General features: G+C 40.5%; 2 protein-coding genes across 3 annotated transcripts; one reads left to right on the forward strand and one right to left on the reverse strand.

Moving 5' to 3' along the window:
• The first annotated feature begins 1,480 nt into the window (after positions 1–1,480).
• LOC138963208 (cytochrome P450 2U1-like) lies at positions 1,481–10,005 on the forward strand. 2 transcript variants are annotated; one of them, XM_070335259.1, is made up of 7 exons: positions 1,481–1,791; positions 2,285–2,624; positions 5,254–5,618; positions 6,806–6,986; positions 7,473–7,913; positions 8,970–9,181; positions 9,787–10,005. In XM_070335259.1, exons 2-6 carry the CDS (start codon positions 2,309–2,311, stop codon positions 9,158–9,160), a joined length of 1,494 nt encoding a protein of 497 aa, XP_070191360.1. In that variant the 5' UTR covers positions 1,481–1,791; positions 2,285–2,308; the 3' UTR covers positions 9,161–9,181; positions 9,787–10,005. The 2 variants fall into 2 exon arrangements, with proteins under 2 accessions (XP_070191360.1, XP_070191359.1); XM_070335258.1 differs by lacking the exon at positions 9,787–10,005 and having other exon boundaries at positions 1,482–1,791; positions 8,970–9,657.
• Positions 10,006–10,449: 444 nt separating this feature from the next.
• LOC138963209 (uncharacterized) lies at positions 10,450–18,938 on the reverse strand. Its single transcript, XM_070335260.1, has 7 exons — positions 18,843–18,938; positions 17,480–17,534; positions 15,926–16,194; positions 15,339–15,582; positions 12,631–12,742; positions 11,864–12,017; positions 10,450–10,730 (listed from the first exon to the last, which is right to left on the reverse strand). Exons 2-7 carry the CDS (start codon positions 17,520–17,522, stop codon positions 10,584–10,586), a joined length of 969 nt encoding a protein of 322 aa, XP_070191361.1. The 5' UTR covers positions 17,523–17,534; positions 18,843–18,938; the 3' UTR covers positions 10,450–10,583.
• Between the last annotated feature and the right edge of the window lie 7,455 nt (positions 18,939–26,393).

The following is a 26,393-nucleotide window of genomic DNA, read 5'->3' on the forward strand; positions in this document are numbered from 1 at the left end:
AAAAAACTGTGGTTTTCGTTCATAAACATTTTGCTAGTGCACAACAAGTGTCTCAATGTACATAGGCGTGTCAGCTTCTTATAATGCAATCTGCCGGGAAGTATTGTTGGAGTTTTGTTGTTGTGTGATTTTGCTGTGTAGGCTTTGTATGCCAGTTGTCCCCATTTTTTTAGACGAATATGCGTAAACTCTCTCACACACACACACACACACACACACACACACACACACACACACACACACACACACACACACACACACACACTGAAATAGATACACACGCACAAACACACACGCACATACAAACGGACGTGCACACGGAGAAAAACTCTGCCCCCCCCCCCCCTTCTCTCTATTTCTTTTTCTATTTCTCTCTCTCTCTCTCTCTCTCTCTCTCTCTCTCTCACACGATGTTATGATGAATGGTATTGATGTGCAGTGCGAGTCAAGGTGTCCCTGACTCTGACAAATGCAGTGGACTCTCTATCGGACTTCCAGTAGCAGAACTTTGCGCGATCGTGCATGCTTCGGTATATAGAAAGCTTTGTACTTCGACATCCCAACCCCACAACACCCTTTCGCTATAAACATATGTTTTCGCGAATAAAACATTCTGATTCCGATTCTGATTCTGATTCTGATTCTCTCTCTCACACACTCTCTCACTCTCACTAAAACTCATAGATCCACGCAGGTTTGTTCATGCATGCAAGTACAGACACAAACTCACTGAAATAGATACACACGCACAAACACACACGCATATACCAACGGACGTGCACACGGAGAAAAACTCTGCCCCCCCCCCCCCCCTTCTCTCTATTTCTTTTTCTATTCCTCGTTCTCTTTCTCTTTCTCTCTCTCTCTCTCTCTCTCTCTCTCTCTCTCTCTCTCTCTCTCTCTCTCTTCTCTCTCTCTCTCTTTCTCTCTCTCTCTCTCTCTTTCTCTCTCTCTCTCTCTCTCTCTCTCTCTCTCTCTCTCTCTCTCTCTCTCTCTCTCTCTCTCTTCTCACTCTCACTAAAACTCATAGATCCACGCAGGTTTGTTCATGCATGCAAGTACAGACACAAACTCATACATGAATGCACGCCGTTACTTTTAGTTGAAAAGGAAATAACAGAATGCAGCAAATCGAGTCAATCCTTATCATAATATACAATAACGACCACATGCTTGCAAGCAGGCACTCTTTTTGAACAGGGTATTGGAAAAGTCAAATTTTAAAGACAAGACGCAATAACAGAATGCAACACCCTTCTCTTCAGTTAACTTGATAACGACCACATGTTGTTAGCCTTGAACGTACTATTCTTGGTACGGAGAAAGTGAACCCGATCTTTCTTCCTTTGTAATTGTACGTGACTCGGAAGGCTACTTTTAAGTCTACATGAATAGGAAAGCTTAAACATCCTGCCAATGTTTATGTGGTCTGTCATCCGTATAGATGGTATCGAATGCATGCTTACGCATAGCACAGTACATTACAGTCAGTGGTACATACACTACACAGTACTTTTATCTTGAGCATAGTCTCGTAGCAGTAGCAGGTCAACACAGTGTTGATAACTTGTTCCCTCGCGGATCTTTATACTAAAACGTAGTAAGTGGCTACAATGGAAACACCTTGTCAATTATCTAGGCTAACTCATTTGCACTGGGGTTTCAAATCTGACGGTCTTTTCAGCAAATAAATATGAAAAAATAAAATGCAAAGAAAAGAATAAATACATAACAGAAGAGGACCTACGAGAAACTGGTAACGGACGTGGGAATTTCGAACACATTATCAAGGTGAGCCCGTTTGCTTTAAAAGTATGTTATTCAACATACAGTATACGGTCTTTATATCTTAAAAAAACAAAAAAACAAAACAATAAAAAACCATGTCATGGCGATCGAGACAGCTATTGTTTTTGAAGACTGCGATAGAGGTGGAGTTAAACAATGACTGTTGAGATCAAATGTCATATTTTGGTCAAAACTATATGTTTGTTTAGCTAACATAGAGCTGCTGGTGATTAGAATAGCTAGCCAATGTATGATATTTGAAAGAATGATTGCCGAACACATTCTTTCGCTAGGTAATCATAGAGGAAGTTGAATGTAAAAAATCCATCTATCTTTACAGCAGACAGTTTTTAGTATTTTGGTAATTTGACAAACAGAAATGCTTGGCATCCGTTTTGGGTGGTGTATTTCTTAACAACACTCATGTTTCGTATGTTTTGCTTTTTGCTGTTGTCTTATTTGCTGTACGTAGAGATTTCCTTTCTTTTCGTTACAGATTTGCAGAAAACACACCACAGACATGTTTGACGTCATTCTCGTCGCTTTCATCGTCTTCCTCGCCTGCCACTGGTATTGTGACTACCGGTCATCAAACCTCCCCCCAGGGCCCCCCTCCCTCCCCCTCATCGGACATCTCCCCCTCCTTGACCAGGATCCCAGGGCCCAGTTCGTGACGTGGCGACGTCAGTATGGTGACGTCTTCAGCCTGTACCTGGGCAGCCGCCTGGTCGTGGTTCTCAACGGATATGACGTCATCAAGGACGCTCTGGTGAAGCACGCTGACATCTTCTCCGTCAGACCTAAGATGTTCATCACTGACCTCATTACACAGAGAGGTACGTACGGTGTGGTTCTCCTTTTTCTCAGCTTGTCTCTCTGTCGGTGTTTGTCTGTGTAGCTGGATTGTTCTCTCTTTCGCCTTCTTCTTTTATTTTCTCTCTCTCTCTCTCTCTTTCTCTCTCTCTCTCTCTTCTCTCTCTCTCTCTCTCTCTCTCTCTCTCTCTCTCTTTCTCTCTTTCTCTCTCTTTTCTCTCTCTCTCTTTCCCTCTCTCTCTCTTTCTCTCTCTCTTTCTCTCTCTCTGGATGACAGGTGAAATTAAAGATGCTATGTTAGTTCGAGATTTTCTAAAAAAAATTAAACAGTTTGAACTTTACAAAAAAATGCGAAACAAAATTTCTGAATTGGTGAAACTTGCAAAAAAGAAATATTTTCAAAATCTTATAATAGATAAAAATGACATATGTCAAATTTGGCGTGCAATGAATGAACTGACTAGTAAATCACGCAAAGCCCCATCCTGTATTAATCCTAATATAACTGCTGATGATTGTAATAGTTACTTTCTATCTATGACCGACAATGTTCTTGATTCCTCAGCCAGTTCTGATCAGATTGGCTATAAGGTGCCTGAAGTACTCAGTCAATTTTGTAATGAGAAACTTTTGCCATCTGACTCGTTTGATATACCTGTAATCACAGTCGTTGAAGTTGGTGCACTAATTTCTAAACTAAATAACAAAAAAACAATGGACACAAACAATCTTAATTCACAAATTGTAAAAATGTCACTTCCTTATATTGTAAACAGTTTAACCCATGTATACAATCTCTCTATCAGGAAGAATGTCTTCCCATCAGTGTTTAAAACGGCTAAAGTTATTCCAGTACCAAAGTCAAAAGACACCGATAGCCTTGACAACTACAGACCGATATCTATTCTCTCTATACTGTCTAAACCCCTGGAAAAGCATATACACACCCATCTCCTTAAATATGTTGAAGAAAACAATATTTTTCATCCTTATCAATCAGGTTTTCGTCCTAAACATTCATGTCATACTGCCCTTACCCGGCTCTGTGATACCTGGCTAAAAGCAATAAACAATCGTGAAATGGTTGGAGCGGTATTCCTTGATCTCAGGAAAGCATTTGACTTAGTTGATCATGCTATTTTGTTAGACAAATTACTTATTTACCTGCAAAATAGCTCATCTGTGTCCTTTTTTACATCATATCTGTCAGATAGGAAACAAGCAGTCTACCTAAACGGTTCATATTCATCACAAGGCACTGTAAAATGTGGAGTCCCACAAGGTTCTATCCTTGGTCCCTTACTGTTTGGACTATACATTAATGATTTACCATTACACCTCAAACAAGAAAATGCTGTACTTGATCTTTTTGCGGATGACTCAACACTTCACAGCAGTAATACAGATATAAATCTCATAAGAAAAGTACTCCAAGAAAGTATAGCAAATATTAATGATTGGTGTAATTGTAACAGAATGGCACTGCATCCTAAGAAAACAAAAAGCATGTTAATAACCACAAGACAAAAACACCAGCGACAGCCTCTGAGCCTTGATCTTATGCATGGTACAGTTAGCATTGCTCAAGTCCATCAACACCGTGTGCTTGGAGTTGTAATTGATGATGAACTTAACTGGCGCTCTCACATTGATACAGTTTATAAACGAGTTTCTAGGAACCTTTTCTTACTTAACAAGCTCTGGTGCGTTGTTTCTGTGGATGCCCTCAAAATGTTTTTCCACGCACACTGTCTCTCTCACATTTGCTATGCATCTACTGTCTGGTGCAATGCCAGTGATGTTCATATAAAGAAAATAAACACACTTCACAAGAGAGGTGTAAAGTTATTAAACCGAGATCCCAATATGACTACTCAAGAAAAATACACTCAACTGAACATTCTTCCGCTACATCAGCAGTTCTTTTTAAATGCTAGTGTTTTCATGTTTAAAATGTACAACCATGAAACACCTTCATACATCCAAGACCTGTTTGAGCGTCCTCCTGGTAGAGCGAGGCTTTTGAATTATACGCTACCGCTCCCACGCATTGATTTGTATAAATCTAGTTTATCCTACTGGGGATCGCTTGTGTGGAATATACTTCCAATGTACTGTAAAACATGTCAAACCCTTTCATCTTTTAAAAAAAATGTTCGAAAATATCTTTGTCAAAAATAATTCTCTCCCTACGCTTTAAAATCATAACTGTTACTGCATAACATCTTAATCATCATTTTATTAATCAATGAACCACGTTATTATAACTAGTGTTTTGTTACTTTTAACCTGATTACAAATTCTTAGTTAATTAGTTATTCGTTGGGCTGTTCAATACATGTTATATAAATATATAATTGTAATGTATAATGTCATGTATGTCTAAAAGGGACAGGTTGGAAGATTAGGCATTGCCTAAAACCTTTATCCCTTTGTATTAAAGTTTTGAATCTGAATCTGAATCTGAATCTCTCTCTCTCTCTCTCTCTCTCTCTCTCTCTCTCTCTCTCTCTCTCTCTCTCTCTTTCTCTCTCTCTCGTTTAATTCCAGTGCATGGTGTTGTGGTTTGTGCCCGTTCGTAAGCTAACACGCATAGTGTGCTTCTTAACAGGTTGCCCTAAGTGAGAAAAAAAATCTGAAATTTTGTTCCAGGAATCGTCTTCAACTCAGGTCCATCGTGGAAGGAGCAGCGAAAGGTCTCCATCCAGATTCTCCGCTCGCTGGGCATGGGTAGGCAGAGGTTCGCCGACAACATGCTCGCTGAGGTCTCGGAGTTTGTCAAGGCCGTGGGCAAGAAGCAAGGTCAAGCTACCGACCTGTCCAAGGTGATCATTGTCAGCATGTCCAACAACATTTGTTCTGTTATTTTCGGGCGGAGGTTTGACTACGACTTTCCCAATTTCTTGAGGTATCTGGATCTCATTCAGGAGAACTTTCACCACCTTCGCTCCACGAACTTGGTCAATTATCTACCCTGGTTGAGGTTTCTGCCTGGAGATCTGTTCAAGGCTAAAAAGGTCAGTGAGTGAGTGAGTGGGTGAGGGAGTGAGTGAGTGTGTAAGTTTGTGAGTGACTGAGTGAGTGAGTGGGTGAAAGAGTGTGTTTTCTGGACTGTCGAACAAGTATTGTGTGGAAGCACTGCCAATCCGTCCCTTACCTCATGGATACCTAATCACTCCGGATTTGTATGCGTTTAGAATTATGAATGTTTCTGAACAATGTCTTTCATTGGTGAGAAAAGGACATGCAAAATGACACATACAGATGTGCGATTAAATGAATGGGATGGATACTTGACAACATATCAACATCATTGACCGAAATACAGAAATCGATTCGAAAGAAAGAAATCAGCAAGATATCGTTCTGTCAGTCTTGCTACAAACATTGTCATACTCCATAACTGCACATGCAGATATATATTTATACAACAAAATTCATGCACAATATTTTATTCAACAGTTATGAACTCTTTATCTTTTCAACCTTAAATAAAGGCAATGCTACTATAATAACAGATTTTGATTATCCCCTTGACTGCCAGAAGAATTTTGTTTGTTTTAACTGAAAAAAACCCGTAAAATACAAAGAATAACGATTGGACCAAATCTGAGAAAATGGTCTCAAAATGGCAGTCATCTTTCTGCAATTCGAAGGGCAATATACAGCGGTTGTTTCCCTTGTCAGAGTATTGATTTGTTTGAGGATAGCAAACACGTGTCTGATTGGCATTGTGGCAGTCAAGGTCACATTTATTAGAGTTTCTGTGGTATTTTCTCTCGACTTTATTTTTTCTTAAACGTTAAAGGCATATGTACGCGCTCCCGTGTTTACAAAGTGTAGTTTGCCCATAATCGATGTCAAACGCACCATAAGACCATGTAATGACGATATGTCGCCATGCGCGGACCATATACATGCATTACAGCTTGTTTTAGAGTCTCAAAAACTTTGGATGTAAACAAAGACGCGGAGTTATTTTCCTTGCGTCAACGCTACCTCTGTTGGCAAATCTATAAATAGGACGATCCAGATCAAAATGAAAATTAACATATCTCAACATTGAAGGGGTCCTAGACCACAATATTTTGCAGGGAACTTAATTTAGCATGTCTCCAGCTGTTGGTAAAGCAATTAGCGTGTATAGTCATCGAGTACATATGGCTTTAACTGATCTCCTTTTCATTTATTATATTTTCCTCAGATTCTTCACAACGTGCAGGAGATGAATAAGTGTTTCCTCATTCCACAAATTCAGCGACATATTGACAACCAAAACGGTGGTGATGATACGGACAATGAGGAAAGCGATGATTTTATCAGTGCCTACCTCAAACAGATACGAAAGGAGAAAGCAACTGGAAATGCTCCTTCAACAGTGAATGGTTAGTGTTCATATGGTGCAACCAAATTAACGGTTTTGCAGGTGTGAATTCATTCTTACACGATTATGTCTGTCTGTCTGTCTATCTGTCTATCTGTCTGTCTGTCTGTCTGTCTGTCTGTCTGTCTGTCTGTCTGTCTGTCTGCTTTCCTTCCTTCCTTCCTTCCTTCCTTCCTTCCTTCCTTCCTGTCTGTGTGTCTTAGCTTTTGTCTGTCTGTGACGAGCGTGCATTGTTTTCCTTTCTCTTTTCAGGTTCTGTTTATGTGGGTTACAAAGGTAGTGTACTGATTCGTTTACTGCCGCTGAACCGGTAAATATAGGATTATATCGTACTTTGTTTGCTTATAGTAGAGTGTACGTGCGAAAAAGAATGTATCCGATTACGCTGAAAGAGATGATTTGATGAGTTTACTATGCTACAATGCAGTGTCTTTATTTTAATAACCATTATTATTTTCTCTCTCTTTCTTTTTTTCCCAAACGCCAGAGGAAAATTTACTGTGGGTTGTATCCGACCTCTTCGTCGCAGGGACCGAGACGTTAACTTCCACGCTCCTCTGGATCATTCTCTACCTCATTCACAACCCCAAAGTACAGGACAAGTGCTTCAAAGAGATCAGTGACGTCATTGGTCGAACGTCACCACCCAGCCTACGTCACAGACAGGACATGACGTACGTGCAAGCCACCATTTTGGAAACTCTTCGAATTGCTGACGTCGGAGGTATGGGCTTGCAACATGGGGTTTTGAGAACCGCGGAATTTCGGGGCTGCACAATTCCGCGGGATGCAATCGTTTTGCCCATCCTGCATTCCGCGCTTCATGATTCTGCGGTGTGGGGAGACCCCGAGAACTTTCGTCCTGAACGCTTTCTCGACTCCGCTGGGGGGCTGGTGAAGAAGGCAGAGTTCATCCCCTTTTCCCTTGGTGAGTTAGTTGTTAAGAGTACTGAGGATACCAGCGTGTTCATAACTAAAGTTGATGTATTATAAGTGGACATATGCTGTGTGTGTGTGTTTGTTTGTGTAAATGTGTGTGTGTGTGGGTGATGTGTGTCTCTGTGACAACGTGTGTGTGACAGCGTGTGTGTGGGTGTAGGTGAGTGGGTGTGTGACATGTTCGTGCAGTGTATTTTGTTTGTCTGCCTATCATTTTGTTTGTGCCTGCAAGTGCGCGTGCAAGCAATCATCGGTGCAGTTTTGTCAGAGAGAATGATGGCTTTAACTTCATGACTGCTCCTCTAGTTAGTTAGTTAGTTAGTTCGTTAGTTCGTTAGTTCGTTAGTTTGTTAGTTAGTTTGTTTGTTAGTTTGTTTGTTAGTCTGTTAGTTAGTCTGTCAGTCTAGCATTAGCTAGCTAGTGGTTATATTTGTTTATCCTACATACGCGAGAGAGACTTTCATGAGATGATAATCGTTCAATTCACACGTGTGTGTATCATGTAAATGAGGTTATGTCAAGCAAGTCTGGCAGGGGCCTGTTTTTCCACTGCTTATGATGCCAAAGTCACCGTGACAAACGTCATTATAGAAAAAAATTGCGCTCGCTAATTCCCCTGGATGAAATGTTAGAACTAACACGTCACGCCACACTTTCCATAGTGACGTTTGTTTGGCTTTAGAAGAGATCGAGGTTCCAAAACAAGCGTCTTCAATTTGGCTGCCTCGACTGTGGGACGTTTTGAGTAGAATACACGTAAGTACAGTATGTAGGATACACAGAATACTACATGGCTTGCTGTTACGTACCAGATTTACACTCGTTGCTTTTTCAAATAGTGAACAGCTCGCTTTCGCTCGCAGTTCAAATTTTTTTTTTAAATCCTGTAAATCTGGTACGACACAGCAAGCCATGTAGTATTCTCTATTTGTTAGTTCGGTTTCTTGCTTGTATGTCGCCTACTGTACCTTGTAATTAATTACCAAGAAACATAAAAATGATCGCAGAGCTTTTGCAACACGAACATTGCATCCTCTGTCAACAGGTCGAAGACAGTGCCCAGGGGAAGGAATCGCGCGCCAGCAGCTTTTCTTCTACGTCACTTCCCTCATACAACACTTCCGTTTCCTGCCGGCAGAAGATGGACAGCTGCCATCTTTGGATGGAATCCAAGGATTCACCTTCTCTCCAGCACCATTTTGTCTTCGTGCTGTTCCAAGGGATGATCAAGCTTGAAGGGGGTTGACCACTTACACGAGTTAAGTTTACAGATATAGGAGGGAAACGCCATTCTGGTAGATGTTATCGGGCTAATTCAACCGAAAGAGGTCCATTAGCTACGCTGTAATTTAGACAAACCGGCAATGATAAACTCGAAAATACTCCGAAACTATGATAATTCATTAAACAATGTCCTTGTGTATATTCGTGTTGCGTGTTTAAATTTGGGAATTTACATCTTTCCAATAGTGTTCGCAGAGAAGACTGAACGTGACTTCGGGTAGGTTTAGCTGCTACTTGAAACTGTATCATTAATTCGAGCGTTTTCTGTTCTCTGTTTCTGTTTTCGTTTGGATTTTGTGAGCACTGTGTATGTTTCATATGAAGTGCAGCTTTCCATTAGTCGAGGAGAGACTTCCTGCATTTTGTCATTGCTAAACTCAAGGGCTACTCGCAGGTTGTGTACGTTCAATAAGGACATTCCGACAATTAAAAATCATTTTGTTTACGAACTTTGTCTGTGAAAGTTGCAAAGATGTGTATTTGTAGTCGTCGTAGTAGATGTTGTTGTTGTTGGTGTTGTTGTTGTTGTTGTTGTTGTTTCGTGCGTGGCAATTATGTTGGGTTATTTTGTTTTTTTTAGGCACAAACCAGAGGGCATCTTGATTTGTTCAGAAGTTCCGCGGATGACTGGAGGATGGTGATACTATATTAGTCGGCCCAGTAAGAATAAGGATAAATATGTAAAAATCATTACAAACTCGTCTTTCATTTTTCTTCCAATCAGTATTTGCGTATACTTGGCATGTGTTCTACATACATATAAAGGGAAGAAACTGCTTCACTCTTGACAGTTGGTATTGGAAGGGAGCTAACTCACGCGCATCATGGCTATATTTTCAATTTTCTTCTTACTTTTCTTCTGTCTTTCATCTTACCCTGTGTGTGTGTGTGTGTGTGTGTGTGTGTGTGTGTGTGTGTGTGTGTGTGTGTGTGTGTGTGTGTGTGTGTGTGTGTGTGTATGTGTGCTTGCGTGCGTGCGTTTGCGTGTATATGTTCGTTTGTGCGTGCGTGTGTGTGTGTGTGTGTGTGTGTGTGCGTGCGTGCGTGCGTGCGTGCGTTTGCGTGTGTACGTTTGTACGTGCGTGCGTGTGTGTGTGTGTGTGTGTGTGTGTGTGTGTGTGTGTGTGTTTGGGCACACGCGCATGTGTGTGTGTGCAAGAGAGACAGACAGAAAAACAGTCACAGACAGAAAAGGACACAGAGAACACAAGCAAGCAACACTCCACTCATAAACACATTAATCTGACGTAGGTTGAAGCTTTATTGAAAGACCTCGCACATCAGTGTGTGCGTACACAACGTCAAGATAATATAAATGATCCACGTTGATCACGTGCGATACCATTCAGTCCATCGACAGTTTTCGTGTCTTCGTCTAAAACCTGATGGTAAGATCGGGGGCACAGTGGTCCCTGACCTTTTCGGAAACACCAACCAAGTTGGAACATCCGTCCATCTCGTCGGACAGAGCGTGGCATGAGTTGGGGTCAGTGTAGTTACTGCACACGTACTCTACGCAATGCTGGAAGAGACAATACAATACAATACAATACAATACAATATAATGCAATACATTACAATGCACTACAATACAATACAATACAATACAATACATTACAATACAATACAATACAATACAATACAATACAATACAATACAATACAATACAATACAATACAATACAATAGTGATCATTAGAAATGATCAAAGTTGTTTCCTTTTAGGTCTCAGCAGTCACGTTACTTGTGACTGCTGATCAAATATGTTTTTAATGTTATGGTTATTTTACCTCTGATGTATGGGCGTGAGGAAGAATGTATGTATGATCGTATTGTGTATGTGAAAGAGCAGAAGGCTTTTGCCATTAAAGTTTGCTTTAAATTTGGGTTGAACCCAATTCTTAATGATGTATGTTTGATAAAACGCATTACACTACACTACACTACAATACAATAAAATATAATACAATAAAATACAATACAATACAACACCATAAGCGCAAAACAAATTGTGCAACAACGTGTGTACCCCAACTACAGCATTCAAGCCTGTATGTTTCAGTTCAAACTGTGGATGCCATTTGAGGCACTCAACTTGGCTATCCGGCACACTTTCTTTTGATCAAAGATTTCTTGAGTTGTCGAGGAGAATGAGAGAGGGAAAGAGAGAGAGGGAGAGAGAGGGAGAGAGAGAGAGGGAGAGAGAGAGGCAGAGAGAGAGAGGGAGGGAGAGAGAGAGAGGGAGAGAGAGAGGGGGAGAGAGAGGGAGGGGGAGGGAGAGAGAGAGAGGGGGAGGGAGAGAGATAGGGAGAGAGGGTTAAAGATAGGGAAAGAGAGAGAGGGAGGGAGAGAGAGAGAGAGAAAGGAAGGGAGGGAGGGAGAGAGAGAGGGAGGGAGAGAGAGAGAGAGGGGGAGAGAGGGTTAAAGATAGGGAAAGACAGAGAGGGAGGGAGGGAGAGAGGGAGGGAGAAATTGAGCGCCAAATTAGTCAACGAGTGACAAGGTCGAATACTATTTTTGTCATTTGTTTTTCAGTTTCGATTTTTACTTCTTCCACGTATGTACGCTTCAAGATTATGTATTTCTATGATAAACATTTTACTTCTTAGAAAGTTATTTTTAGGTTTGGATCCAAGAAGAATTTAAACACACTGACCCTCATAGCACTCTCGGGTTTCTCCAGGTTCCTGGTGACACACTTGTGGAACCTCTTCCTGCCCACAATCTTCCAGCACTTCTGAGCCGCCTCGTACTCAAAGCCGTCACACTTCTTGGCCATCGTATCGGCTGTCGTCTTGCAGTCAGAGTCGCTGAAAGACAAAGTGATGCAACTATTTGTGTAATAATATATAGAGAATACTACATGGCTAATGTTCAAAGTTAAACCCCGCCTCAGTACGCAGGTTTCAGACGAGTTTCAGACAGAAATCCCTGCACACTGACAAAGGACATTTTTCCTTTGATAAAACCGACTTTCTTCAATAAAAATAAGGCAAAATTGGATTGGATGGATTGGATAAGATTTACAGTCCAGTGAGGTTACCCTCATGGAAATTCGGGCTGCTTTCTCCCCGATACCAAAATAATTAAAATATCGTGATTTTGGAGAGAGTTGTGTAATGTTATGACGTCATTGAAATGTGTATACAACCGCCAATGTGCAAGATCCATAACGTTATACGTAGATAAGGGATTATGGGTAAGAATGTGGACCAAACCACATCATCTCTCCATGCCGCCTGTTTCTGCTTTGTTCCTACAAATCTCATACCAGAGCATAATTGTAAAGTTATGATGTTGCGCTATATAAATGCTCATTTATTATTATTATTATTATTATAGGACCACGACAATTTGCTCCACAGTATCTGCCCTTAACGGATCTTGTCAAAGACTGAGCAGTAGTGGAACTGGTTGACTTACGTCTGAGCGAGTCCCTGGTTCATGAACACGTTGTAAAAGGTCGTTGCCTGTCGCCTGTCTTGGAATCCGTTGTCAGCCTTGAAGGTGGCTGCCTCGTGCTTCGTTCCGTTTCCTGAAAATAAAATATCCAATACACATACATGTAGTTCTCAACCGACGTAGGCGCATGCCAAAACTGGAAGAGTGACCTGCAAAAAAGATGGGTTAGAGAACTTTCAAATCTTGAGGATACCGTTAGAGAAAATGAATTAAGGACTGGCTGCTTGAGGCCAAACAAAAATATATATGTTGGTTTAGGGTAACCCAACGGACCCTAACAAAACAAATTCATTTCTCAAAAAAAGCAAAAAAACTGTTGGCACATTTTGCGAACCATACCTAGACTAAGGGAAGTAACCTCCTTAAAAATCGACTAAATTAAAAAAAAAAAATTAAAATATTAAAAAAAGCCGACCCTATGTTTTTGGGACACGTTACTCTAAACCAACATATATTTTTGTTTGGCCTAAATGGTATGTTGAGGATACAGCAAGAGATAACGAAGGACAGGCTACTTAAAAGATTCGGGAAATTTTAGGGTCAAGCATCATTGTTTGCTAAGGCCAAAAAAAAAATAGGTCTGTTTACGGTAACCCGACCGACCCTATTTTTTTCGCGCGACCCTAGACTTTTTTTTGGCATTTGGAGAAAAAAAAAATCTTTTGGTTTTTTTGCAAAATAACGTAAAAATATGGTTTTTTGGAGAAAAAAAAATTAAAAAAAATAAAAACATCCCGACCTACCGACCCTATTTTTTTGGCCTATGTTACCGTAAACAGACCTTTTTTTTTTTGGCATAATGTGGAGACGATAAGCTAAATGCCACCAACACAGCGGCTGAGAAGAATCTTCGCAAGTCAAAAGAAAAGGCACAGATTCACTGTGGCAGAGGCGCATGAAATCTGTCAGAAAAAAACCACTTCTGCTTTTAGCCGCGGGAAATTTAGGGTCAAGCATCATTTGGTAATGTGGAGCTGATAAGGTACTGTCACTAGAATGAGAAGAATCTTCTCAAATCGAGAGAAGGGGCACAGTCTCGCTGTGGCAAAGGGCGTAAGAATACGCTCTCTGAAAAAGTTAGCCAATCAACTGTTTCACATCAGTCATGTGACACCAGTACTTACTGACAATTATTATTATTATTATTATTGTTTAAGTTATTGAGACATCCCAGTGCACTAAGGGAGTTATAGAGCAAATCGAGAAAATTCATTATTGAACGAAGCGCATAGCGCTGAGTTCAATAATTATTTTCGAGATTTGCTCTATAAATCCCTTAGTGCACTGGGATTGTTTCAATAACGATATTGTCAGTACCGCCAGAGAAAAAAGAAGATTCAAAACGCACATTTTGCTACGCGCATTTGGATAGGCATAACTGTGTGGGCAGGTCGTGTAAGATCTACTTTTGTGTGGGCTGTCTCAAGTGTGTCGTGCTTTCGTCACACGCAAACTCTTGTTTTAATTTCCGTTGGTAAATTCCAGTGTAGCGTTAAGCTAAACAGTGATGATCTTTTATTTGAACTCGGAGAAAGGACTGTGCTCTTCGTTATTTGCGATTCGAAACATCCAGTCGAGCTTCGACGGATTGACTGTGCAGAGTGACTCCCCTTGAATTGACTACCCCCAAGGTCGACGGTTAGCACATTTTCAAAATAAATGTGGCATGTTTCTCGTGTTGTATCTTTACTCATCGGGGAGTCTGGTACTAAATATGAACGGTAAGAATGCTCTGAACCCTACATATATCCCCATAGTTTTATCGTTCACATTTTCCCAACATGTTAATTCGCTGAGCGGGGTTTATGTCGTCTGCTAGGCTATGGCAATCGAACCACTGCAGTCTCATTTCAAAAACAAAAATTGCTCGTCACGTTCAACTGAGTCTGCACCATGAGGCAGGCTGGTAATAAGTCTTATACATGGTAAGAACGTTCTGAACCCTACATGTTTTCGATTCCGATTGCCTTGAAATAATAATTCGGAAACCATTCATTTACTGAACTGATGCAGTCGTATTTCAGTGTAGTCTGCTACGTATGACAGAGTCGATCGAGTCAGTCGACTTCCAAAAGCTGGTCTAGCTGGTACATTATCGGAATAACACTTGTGTTTTCTGTTAGCCGCTGGGAATTGTATACTAACTCATTATTTGGTAATGTGGATAATAAACTACATGCCACTAACACGGCATATAAGAAGAATCTATGCAAGTCGAAAATGAAATGAGACGCAGCGGCTTCTATTTTTAGATCAGTGGCACTGTGGCACAGGCACATGCAATCTGTCAGAAAAAAACCCACTTCTGCTTTAATTGAGAAGCAGGAAATTTATGGTCATTTGGTATTGTGGAGAATATAAGCTATATGTCATTAATTAATTCTGAAGATGAGAGTACAGTCTCGCTTAGGCAAAGGGCGGAAGAATACGCTTTGTGGAAAAGTTAGCGCACTCTTGGAGTGCGCTAACAGTTTTAGCGCATCGCCATTAGCCAATCAACTGGTTCACATCAGTCATGTGACCCCAGTACTTACTGACAATTATTATTATTATTATTCTCCCAGGTGCCAGGAGACTGGTTTCCGATAATTCCCAATCACTGTTGCTGTCTGTTTCAAGAGCGCTTACGACCCTTTGTTTTTTAAACAAACAAACAAATAAACACTTACCGCAGAGCTGATCCGGATAGTCAGTGGGCTCGAAGTCAGCGCTGTAGCAGTCAAACTGGAAGCCAGACTTCCTGTGCCACGTGCTACCAGCTTTGTACAGTCCGAAGGTGATATTGAAGCTTCCGTCCTTGGCGGCAAGAGTGACCTTATCGTCCTCCGTGGTAGGTCCGAAGTCGAACACATCAGTGATGTTCAATGCTCCGTCCTTCTTGTTGAAAGGTGCCGGCTTCACTCCATCCAGGAACTGAAACCCAGCGACAGAAGAAACACAATAATTGTCTGTTGCGTATCTTGTTTTGTACACTTGAACACTCGAGAACCAGGACCAAACTGCTATATTTACGTATCTTTTAGTCTGAACTGGTCTTGGGATATAATAACGAGTTTAATTGTTTTGGAAAAGCAGTTATACGAACGTTATCGACACATGATGGACAAAGGTTGAGGTCCATCTCGGACCGACACAATAGATGCAAAAACGGAAACAACTAAGGTAGGTGTGAGAAGGAAAGAGTAACACTAACACCTTTTTGTTTACATAAACAGAACTGGGACTGATGCTGCACGACAAAAGAAGCAGTACCCACCTTCTGAGCAATATGGAGGTCGCTGCGTCCCTCAAACTTCATGCCGTCGCTGATTCTCTCCACTCCCACATACATGGTCTTCACGATGTAGCGCTTGTTCTTGTCCGCCTCGATGGCGTTGCCAGGGGTGACGGTGACCTTGTAGTTACCGCACCTGGTGGCGCTGATGGCGTGATACTTACAGGGGATCTTTACTCGCTCCTTGGTGTTGCCGAAGGTGCGCAGCTTCTTGCCCTTTCTCAGGAGGCACGTGTGGGTGTCCGCGTGCACTGGAATTTTGCAATCACGTAAAACGTTGTAGAGTGGAAGCCCCCTTTTAAGACGCCATCATTTAAGACTTCCTACCTTTTAAGAAACTGTTCTCTCAGATTGTCTGTTCATAACCTCTGTAAATGTACCCCCATTTTAGGACTGCATCCTTTTAAAGGGGGTCCTGATTTGACCTAGATGGTCCGCTGGACCCAAAAAGCAACAGTTAACTACCTAACTATCCTTTTAAAGGGGGTCCTGATTTGGCCTAGATGGTCCGCTGGACCCAGAAAGCAACAGTTAACTAACTAACTATCCTTTTAAAGGGGGTCCTAATTTGGCCTAGATGGTCCGCTGGACCCAAAAAGCAACAGTTAACTAGCTAACTATCCTTTTAAAGGGGGTCCTGATTTGGCCTAGATGGTCCGCTGGACCCAAAAAGCAACAGTTAACTAACTATCCTTTTAAAGACCTGATTTTCTCAGACAGTGAGAGGTCTGTAAAGGGGGAGTCCCCTGTAGTGAGAATCATCAGGAAGCGATAGTGGTTGAGCTATATGTATCATGAATCTTTTAACGTGTGTGCTAGTGCTTTGTATTTTGAAATTCATGTATGTGTGTTGAGAAGGTTGTAAATTGTAATAGTTTATTTCGATGTATAGAACAATTTGATTTGGTATTGTGTACAGACATATCTATTTGTGTACGTTTTTGTGAGTCGCTTATGTTATGATTATTGCCATAATTATAGGCATCCTCATTATTATTATCATAAACTAGTGTTCTATATAGAGTCTGGTTCACAATGTGGCCGAACTAAGGATTTCTCTCCTGACCGCTTTTGCGACGACTGTATTATTAAAACGTGTGAACATACTGATTGAGAATTATCACCTGAAACCAACTCTATAGAAGCTGGTTCAAAAGTTATACCGAACACTGGTTCTTCCCCCCCCCCCTCCCCTCCCCCCCCCCCCCTCCCTCACAGTATTTCATTATTTGTGTCGGTCGTGTTATATTTTCATTTTACGTTGTAAATAAACTTGATTTTCATTACTTTACGTGGATATCTTGCTAATCTTGAATTTACAGAGAGAGAACAAAATGGAACCACTTGTATTTAAAAAGGAAACAATACAAACAAAGTTTCGATCAGAATTTCTTTTTGAGTTAACAATGTTAACAACATTCTTCAAACTATTGAATGTCACCTATTTAAGATTACACACACACACCGCGGCACACACACACACACACACACACACACACACACACACACACACACACACTCAGACGGCTAACTTACCAACGGCCACAAAGACCATAGCGAGAAGAATGAGTTTCAGCATGATGGCAACGTTCTGAGGACAGCAAATAAAAGGGTAATTTTCATCATTGTAAGTAACAATATTAGTGCATCATGTGACTTATCTAACCACCAAAGACTGATTTGAGGTCATAGCAGTCAGATCGGGACCGTTTTTTGTTTATCACTCTAAAAATAAACAAGACAAACTGAACTTCTTATTTTTTAAATATTAGCGTGAATCAATTAAAGGAATGACACTTTTAACCGTATAATATGACTAAATTGTCTATTTCTGTTGTTTATGTAAGTACCTTCCATTGGGTACAGTAAATGCATACAAAGTACATTTTTGTCGAGAGTTATTTTTTCACACTTTAAGAGTAGAAATATCTACTGTCCTCAGCTAAGAACGCTAGGCATGAGAAGGTACTGGTTTTCAACACATCTATAAATAGGTAATGCTGGATACAAACTGTAACCAAATAAAAATCAATTTGACTGGCATCAGCAAATCCAAAAAACAAAGAGACTGCCAACGTTCCAAAATTCAGAATCAAAAAACAAGAAAGGTAGGTTGTTGGAACGTTTGTTATTGACAAAACAATACATTCACAGATATTTCGTCTTTTAAGTGAACAGACAAACAAATATTCACACAAAACTTATCTTGATAGAATCAGTTTACGCCCACTCGTCAGGAAGCCGAGCGAATGAAGGATTGTATTAGCAGAAAAGAACTGACATTTTTTTGTCTCTATGACTTGGTGTCCAATACACAAATGTAACATGGTTTTTGAGGATGAATTGTATTTTTAGTAAAACCAAAATTGCGATGGCTTCAACACACAATGGAACGCCGATTTCATACCTCACACAAAAAATCAACCCTTCAGTTGCATGATATAATTCTGTTACAGTTTGACATTTCAAGTATCTAGTGTTGTTTTTTCTGTCCCACATTCAGCATCGAAAACGACATTCTTTGTTTCAGTTCGACTCACTGAAATTAAGATTATATACTCTTTTGCAACATATTCAACCCCGACAGAGTTATTTCCGAACATCGTCTATTGTGTTCAAACCAGAAAAAGTAAAATTTTGATAAAATAAAAAATAAAACATAACACAGTTGATTTTGACAAAACCAAGAAAAAAGTAAAAGCAAGTGAAATACTTTGAAAAATAGGTGTAAGAGTTACAACCAGCTCCACAATGATACCTGAGTAAAAAGCTAAAGCACGAGCATCTCATATATGCTAAGTACAGTAACATGGAATAGAAAAGAACACAAGAAGTAAGAAAGTTATCTGGATGACAAAAATATCAAATAATTGAAAGAGGAATTGTTGAAGTTACTCACCAGAGTTCCGCAGCAGATCAGCAACTGAAGTTAGTTGATGAATACTTTCAGTATCATGCGTATTTATGCAGTTAGAACACGTCACTCCTCTGCAGAACTCATTAATCAAATTCCAATATCGCAGTATATTGCACGTAATAGAACCTTTTTTGGGGAATAAAAACATGCCAGTAAAATGTATTTAAGCCTTACGTTTCCAGAATTACGGACTGCATTAGTTTATAATGTGTGTTGGATAATGACACACTTTTATTGTTAATATTGTTACTTTATGATGCTTGTGATATTATTTAATTGATATTTGTATGAATATTATTATTCCCAACATGGTAAGGCTCAAAAGTTTAAAACCAAGATATTAAGAAGAAAAACAATAGGTATATGCGCCCACTAAGGGATCCACAAAGTCAGAAGATGGAATTCAAACGGAACGAAAGCACTCTAAAAATATTCAGTTTGATATGCATGTTTGCAGTTGTCGGATGGGGTTATGGTTTAGGTGGATAAGAGAACAAAAGGGGGAAATAAATTGGAAAAACAACAACAACACAAAAGCAGAGGGAGTACACACGTTCATGCTTTACATCTTATTCAACTAGCAAGTAATACATCTTGATTTATTGGGTGAATTTATTTCAGATTTGTGTTGCATATTGAACATTAGACACGCAGAGAAGTGCCAAGCATAGTTTGACACACGTGTACCACAAACGCCTGGGATCGAAGAGGACCAAATGTTTCTTAATCACACTATAATACTCATGACGTATGAATGAGCTCAGGAGTAGAAGAAAACACATAATTTGATCATTATTGCACACAAATAACCAATAAATAACACACAAAAATACCCCCAAAATGCAATCAAATATATGAGAGGCGTATTATGAGAGAAACCTACACCATGAAATATCCAACGAGTTTATCATTCTATGACTGTGGATTTATATTGTGCATTTATGAGTCTAAGGAGTAGCCTAGGAATGCTACGAATGTTTTGAAGCTCACAAGATAATGAGGTAATGACGCTTAAGCTACTCTTACACTGTGCCGAATTGCCCTTGCGAATAGCATTTTCCAATAATTCACAATGATCGGGACATGGTCGCAAGACTTTCGTAAATGTTCTTAACTATTCCTTACAATTCGTCTCTTGTTTTGAACATAGCAACTTGCTCCTAATATTCGCAAGGAAGTTATATTGCTATTTTTTTCGCAACGTACTCGTTAGTACTCGCAAGACATTTGTAATCATCGCAATGTATTCGTGGCGCTAGCAAGCCATTCGCAACCATTTGTTATGCCTGTCTTTACATTGTGCCGAATATCCTTGCGAATATGAATATGTTGTATTCGGCAAAAAAATAGACACATGGACATGAATAATATAGAAAATTGGAAGCCTTACCAATCCTTGCGAATGTCTTACGAATGGTTGCGAGTTATTGCGAATGTGTACCGATCATTGAGAATACATACGCATCAAAATCGCCGTTTAGTTGCAAGACGTTGCTAGATATTCTTACTGTTTTTAAAACATTCGCAAGCAATTGCAGTCACTCGCAAGCATTCGTAAGGCTTTCGCAACATTCTTATGAATTGGGAAGAAATGGTCAAAACATTCCAGAGAAATTCGTAATGAATTCGCAATCATTCGCAAGATGTTGGCAAAATGTGCACGAATAAAATCCTTACGAATGCTTGCGAGCGCTACGCATACCTTCACGATGATTACGAATGGTTTGCGAATACTTACGAGTACGTTGCGAAACATTCAGAATATGACTTCCTTGCGTATGTTAGGAGCATGTTGCTAATGTTTGCAAAATGAGACGAATGGTTAAGAACATTTACGAATGTCTTGCGACCATGTCCCGATCATTATGAGTTATTGGCGAATTCTATTCGCAAGGGCAATTCGCCAGAGTGTAAAAGCAACATTACGAACAATGCGAATTGCATATTCGTAAAATGTTTGCAAGCACTCGCAACACTCGCAAGGCCACTCGCAACGTTCGCAATAGATCCGTATATGGATTCGTATACAATCGCAATGATCGGTAGACATTCGCAAGCAGTCGCAACCATTCGTATGACATTCGCAAGGATTCGTAAGCCTTCGATTTTTCTCTGTTTTTTCCTGTCCATTCGTCTCTTTTTTGGCAGAATACAACATTTTCATATTCGTAAGGATATTCGGCACAGTGTAAGACAGGCTTTATGCAAAGGCACATGTCTCGATTGATGAACAGTAACAACAGGTTCAAAACCGGTCAAGTGTGAATAGGTTCGCCTATATACGAAGGTTGTCGCAAAAGTTATTAGCTTACATATGAACGATATTAGCAAGAGTTTTGAACATTGACACATATTTGCACACTTGCACCTGCCTCTTACATTAAGGTAACATGCACATTATCATGTATGTCATGCTGCCTTGGAAAATTGGCACAATACAGTGCCGAGCAGTTAAGTACTTGCTAAAATAAAAAGGAGGGGGCTTTTAACATTCAAGACGTTCGGTATATTGTGAACACATACGGGGGGAAGGCACCTTCAAATGCTATGGTTACAAAATGAAGAGCAGAATTTCGACGTGTAACACACCTCCTGGCAGACGACCACCGTTGTGAAATACCTGTGTTGAGACATCCCAGTGCACTAAGGGATTTATAGAGCAAATCGAGAAAATTCATTATTGAACGAAGTGCATAGCGCTGAGTTCAATAATTATTTTCGAGATTTGCTCTATAAATCCCTTAGTGCACTGGGATTGTTTCAATAACGATATTGTCAGTACCGCCATAGAAAAAAGAAGATTCCAAACGCACATTTTGCAATGCGCATTTGAATAGGCATAACTGTGTGGTCAGGTCGTGCACAGTAAAGATCTACTTTTGTGTGGGGTGTCTCAAGTGTGTCGTGCTTTCGTCACACGCATTTTAATTTCTGTTGGTAAATTCCAGTGTAGCGTTAATCTGAACAGTGATGATCTTTCAGAGAGACCTCATTTGAACTCGGAGAAAGGCTCTTCATTATTTGCGATTCGAAACCAATTACTCAGTACTCCGCCGCTGGACTACAGACGTTCGGATGAACCCAGTCCACATCAAGAAAGAAGAAGAAGAAGAAAACCTCCAGTCGAGCTTCGACGGATTGACTATGCGGAGTGACTCCCCTTGAATTGACTCAAAGCGGGACTCGACGGTTCGCACATTTTCAAAACAAATGTGGCATATTTCTCGTGTTCTATCTTCACTCATCGGGGAGTCTGATACTAAATATGAACGGTAAGAATGCTCTGAACCCTACACGTATTATATCCCCATCGTTTTTTCGTTCACATTTGCCCAACATGTTAATTTGCTGAGCGGGGTTAATGTCGTCTGCTAGGCTACCTGCCAACCTGGGCAATGGAACGACTGCAGTCTGCACTGAGTCTGTATGCATAAGGCAGGCTGCTAATAAATCTTATATATGGTAAGAACGTTCTGAACCTTACACGTTTTCGATTACGATTGTTCTTGCTTTGAACTAATAATTCTGAAACCATTCATTTACTGAACTGATGTAGTCGTATTTCTGTGTTGTCTGCTACAGAGTCGATCGAGTCAGTCTTCCAAACTGGTCTTGCTGGTACGTTAACGGAATAACACTTGTGTTTTCTGTTAGCCGCTGGGAATTGTATACTAACTCATCATTTGGTAATGTGGATGATAAGCTACATGCCACTAACACGGCATATGAGAAGAATCTATGCAAGTCGGCGAAAATTAGATGAAACACAGCGGCTTCTATTTTTTTAGATCACTGGCACTGGCACAGGCACATGCAATCTCAGAATCTGTCAGAAAAAAACCACTTCTGCTTTAATTGAGAAGCAGGGAATTTATGGTCATTTGGTATTGTGGAGAATATAAGCTACATGTCATTAATTAATTCTGAGGATGAGAGCACAGTCTTGCTTAGGCAAAGGGCGCAAGAATACGCTCTGTGGAAAAGTTAGCGCACTCCAAGAGTGCGCTAACAGTTTTAGCGCATCGCCATTAGCCAATCAACTGGTTCACATCAGTCATGTGACACCAGTACTTACTGACAATTTAAGTTATTGAGACATCCCAGTGCACTAAGGGATTTATAGAGCAAATCGAGAAAATTCATTATTGAACGAAGCGCATAGCGCTGAGTTCAATAATTATTTTCGAGATTTGCTCTATAAATCCCTTAGTGCACTGGGATTGTTTCAATAACGATATTGTCAGTACCGCCATAGAAAAAAGAAGATTCCAAGCGCACATTTTGCAACGCGCATTTGAATAGGCATAACTGTGTGGTCAGGTCGTGTACAGTAAAGATCTACTTTTGTGTGGGGTGTCTCAAGTGTGTCGTGCTTTCGTCACACGCATTTTAATTTCTGTTGGTAAATTCCAGTGTAGCGTTAATCTGAACAGTGATGATCTTTCAGAGAGACCTCATTTGAACTCGGAGAAAGGGCTGTGCTCTTCATTATTTGCGATTCGAAACCTCCAGTCGAGCTTCGACGGATTGACTGTGCGGAGTGACTCCCCTTGAATTGACTCGAAGCCGCGGGACTCGACGGTTAGCACATTTTCAAAGTAAATGTGGTATGTTTCTTCTGTTGTATCTTCACTCATCGGGGAGACTGGTACTATTATATATGAACCGTAAGAATGCTGTGAACCCTACACGTATTATATCCCCATCGTTTTTTTGTTCACATTTGCCCAACATGTTAATTTGCTGAGCGAGGTTTATGTCGTCTGCTAGGGCGGCTAGGGCAAGCGAACCACGGCACTGCACTGCAGTCTCATTTCAAAAACAACAATTGCTCGTCTGCACGCATAAGGCAGGCTGGTAATAAGTTTTATACATGGTAAGAACGTTCTTAACCCTACACGTTTTCGATTCCGATTGTTGTTGCCTTGAAATAATAATTCGGAAACCATTCATTTACTGAACTGATGCAGTCGTATTTCAGTGTAATCTAGTCTGCTACGTATATATTCCAAATGCTGATCTAGTTCAGTGGTACGTTATCGGAATAACACTTGTGTTTTCTGTTAGCTGCTGGGAATTGTATACTAACTCATCATTTGGTAATGTGGATAATAAGCTACGGCATAATTATGAGAAGAATCTATGCAAGTCGACGAAAATTAGATGAAACACAGCGGCTTCTATTTTTAGATCAGTGGCAACTGTGGCACAGGCACATGCAATCTGTCAGAAAAAAACACTTCTGCTTTAATTGAGAAGCAGGAATTTATAGTATTTTGGTATTGTGGAGAATATAAGCTACATGTCATTAATTAATTCTGAGGATGAGAGCACAGTCTCGCTTAGGCAAAGGGCGTAAGAATACGCTCTGTGGAAAAGTTAGCGCACTCCAAGAGTGCGCTAACAGTTTTAGCGCATCGCCATTAGCCAATCAACTGGTTCACATCAGTCATGTGACACCAGTACTTACTGACAATTATTATTATTATTATTATTATTATTATTATTATTAAACAGTGCGCCTACAAGTAAGTCAGCGGTTGCGATGTAAACAATTCCCGACTGTGACTTTGAGCCCCATAGCAAAAAACAACGCATTCTCTCTGAACGCCTCCACAGTGTCCTCATAATTGTTTGGCACTTATGTCATTTTTCTACAAGATAATATTGTTCCGCTTGGTCCTTCATCATGTCCGTATTTTTAGGTTATGGCAGGTAGATCGACCACTTTGGCCGTTATGGCGTCATGAAAATTACGACCTGATATTGTGTTTGCCACCTTCTACAAGGCAGTTGCTAGTTTGTGCCAATTTCCACAGCTCTAGCTAAACTCCTTCCTGTATAGACTACGAATTTTTGAGACAACTCTCGTATGTCATGAGAAGGTGGAGGGGGAATGTATATATTGCATACATAACTTTGAGAGCAATTTATTTAAGTGGATTTAGACTGAATATGAGTACGGAACTCATTGTACTCAATGCATGCAATAGACAATTCGAGTTCGCTTTTCTACGAACCATTCATTCGCTTGCGACTTCGTGGCAGGCGGAAGATAAAATCAGCCAGATAGGTTTTCGTTATTAATTGTCTGTCTGTGCACTTAAAAGACCGTTGGGTCGATATATTTGTGAATGTATTGTTTTGTCAATAACAAACGTTCCAACAACCTACCTTTCTTGTTTTTTGATTCTGAATTTTGGAACGTTGGCAGTCTCTTTGTTTTAGGATTTAATTTTTTAACAGCTATTGTGTTTCCAGCGTAGCAATAGGGTCCGTTGTTGTGAGAAAATGAAGGAGAACTGTTGTGCTAAGGGGCCACTGGCGGACGTTTTACATTATTTAAAAATAATCAAAGCGACTCTTATAAAATCCATCACATGGTCCATGCATTCCTTGTCGTGGTGTGATGGCTTGCGTGCCTCAGTAACCCGGAGAGCTATGCCAGCGGGAGCTTACGCTCCTGGTAGGGTCACCCATGCTGGACAGGTCGAAGGATAGAGGTCAGACAAATTTGGACCACCTCGTTTAGAGGTTTGCGTAGGGCCAACACCCCTGCTTAGAAAAAAAAAACCGTCGCGATATAACCTTGAATGGTTGAAAACGACGTTAAACACCAAATAAAGAAAGAAAGAAAGAAAGAAAGAAAAAAAAAACGTTACAGAAGCATTGACGACAAATATTGTCGTCAATGGCCAATGCTCCGCTGGGGGCAAAGGGCCCAAGTAAGTACTGTAAGTACTCTTATAAAATGCTTTGGAAGAAATGTGTTGAGGCCCATGTGGAAGGTTGTGGATTCGAATCCCTGCCGCGCCTGGTGAGTTAAGGGTGGATTTTGTTCTGATCTCCCAGGTCATCTTAGTTTCACACCTGTGTAAACGCGAGCACAAGACCAAGTGCGCACGGAATAGATCCTGCAATCCATGTCGGAGTTCGGTGGATTATAGAAACACAAAAATACCCAGCATGCTTCCCCCAAAAGCGGCGTATGGCTGCCTGAAAAATATCGTGAGAATGTCAACTAATGAACAAAGAAAAAGACGTGTGCCATGTGTGCATGTTTCTCACACCTGTTCTGTTTCACCACAATCTGTCCAATTAGCGTGACAATGTTGTTTTTAAGAAGAACAGAGATAAGTTCAAACGAACATTTTAAAATACTGTATGACGTACAGTGTGGGCTCTTTTCCAGAAAACAATGTGAAATTTGACATCCGGTTTAAAAAGCAGACACTCGTTATACCCCCCCCCCCCACCCCACCCCCCCCCCACCCTCCCCCCTCCCCCCCCCCTTCCCGTCTCCTTCCAAAAGGCGAACTCCGTACATTTTAAGAAAAACCCTTGTCGTTAATACTCTCCAGTGGCAACCATAGGGTTAAACTCATAACTGCCCCCTTAACTGCTTTTAATCAACTTTTATGCCATTGTAGTTGATCCTTAATGACGATTTTTTTTAATACAGAAAGCCAGAAAGAGAACGCGTGGCAGCTTGGGCCAATCGTGAACAGGGCCATTTTGATTTTTTTTTTTTTT

Source organism: Littorina saxatilis, linkage group LG3 (assembly GCF_037325665.1).
Source record: "Littorina saxatilis isolate snail1 linkage group LG3, US_GU_Lsax_2.0, whole genome shotgun sequence".
Classification (NCBI taxonomy): Eukaryota; Metazoa; Mollusca; class Gastropoda; order Littorinimorpha; family Littorinidae; genus Littorina; species Littorina saxatilis.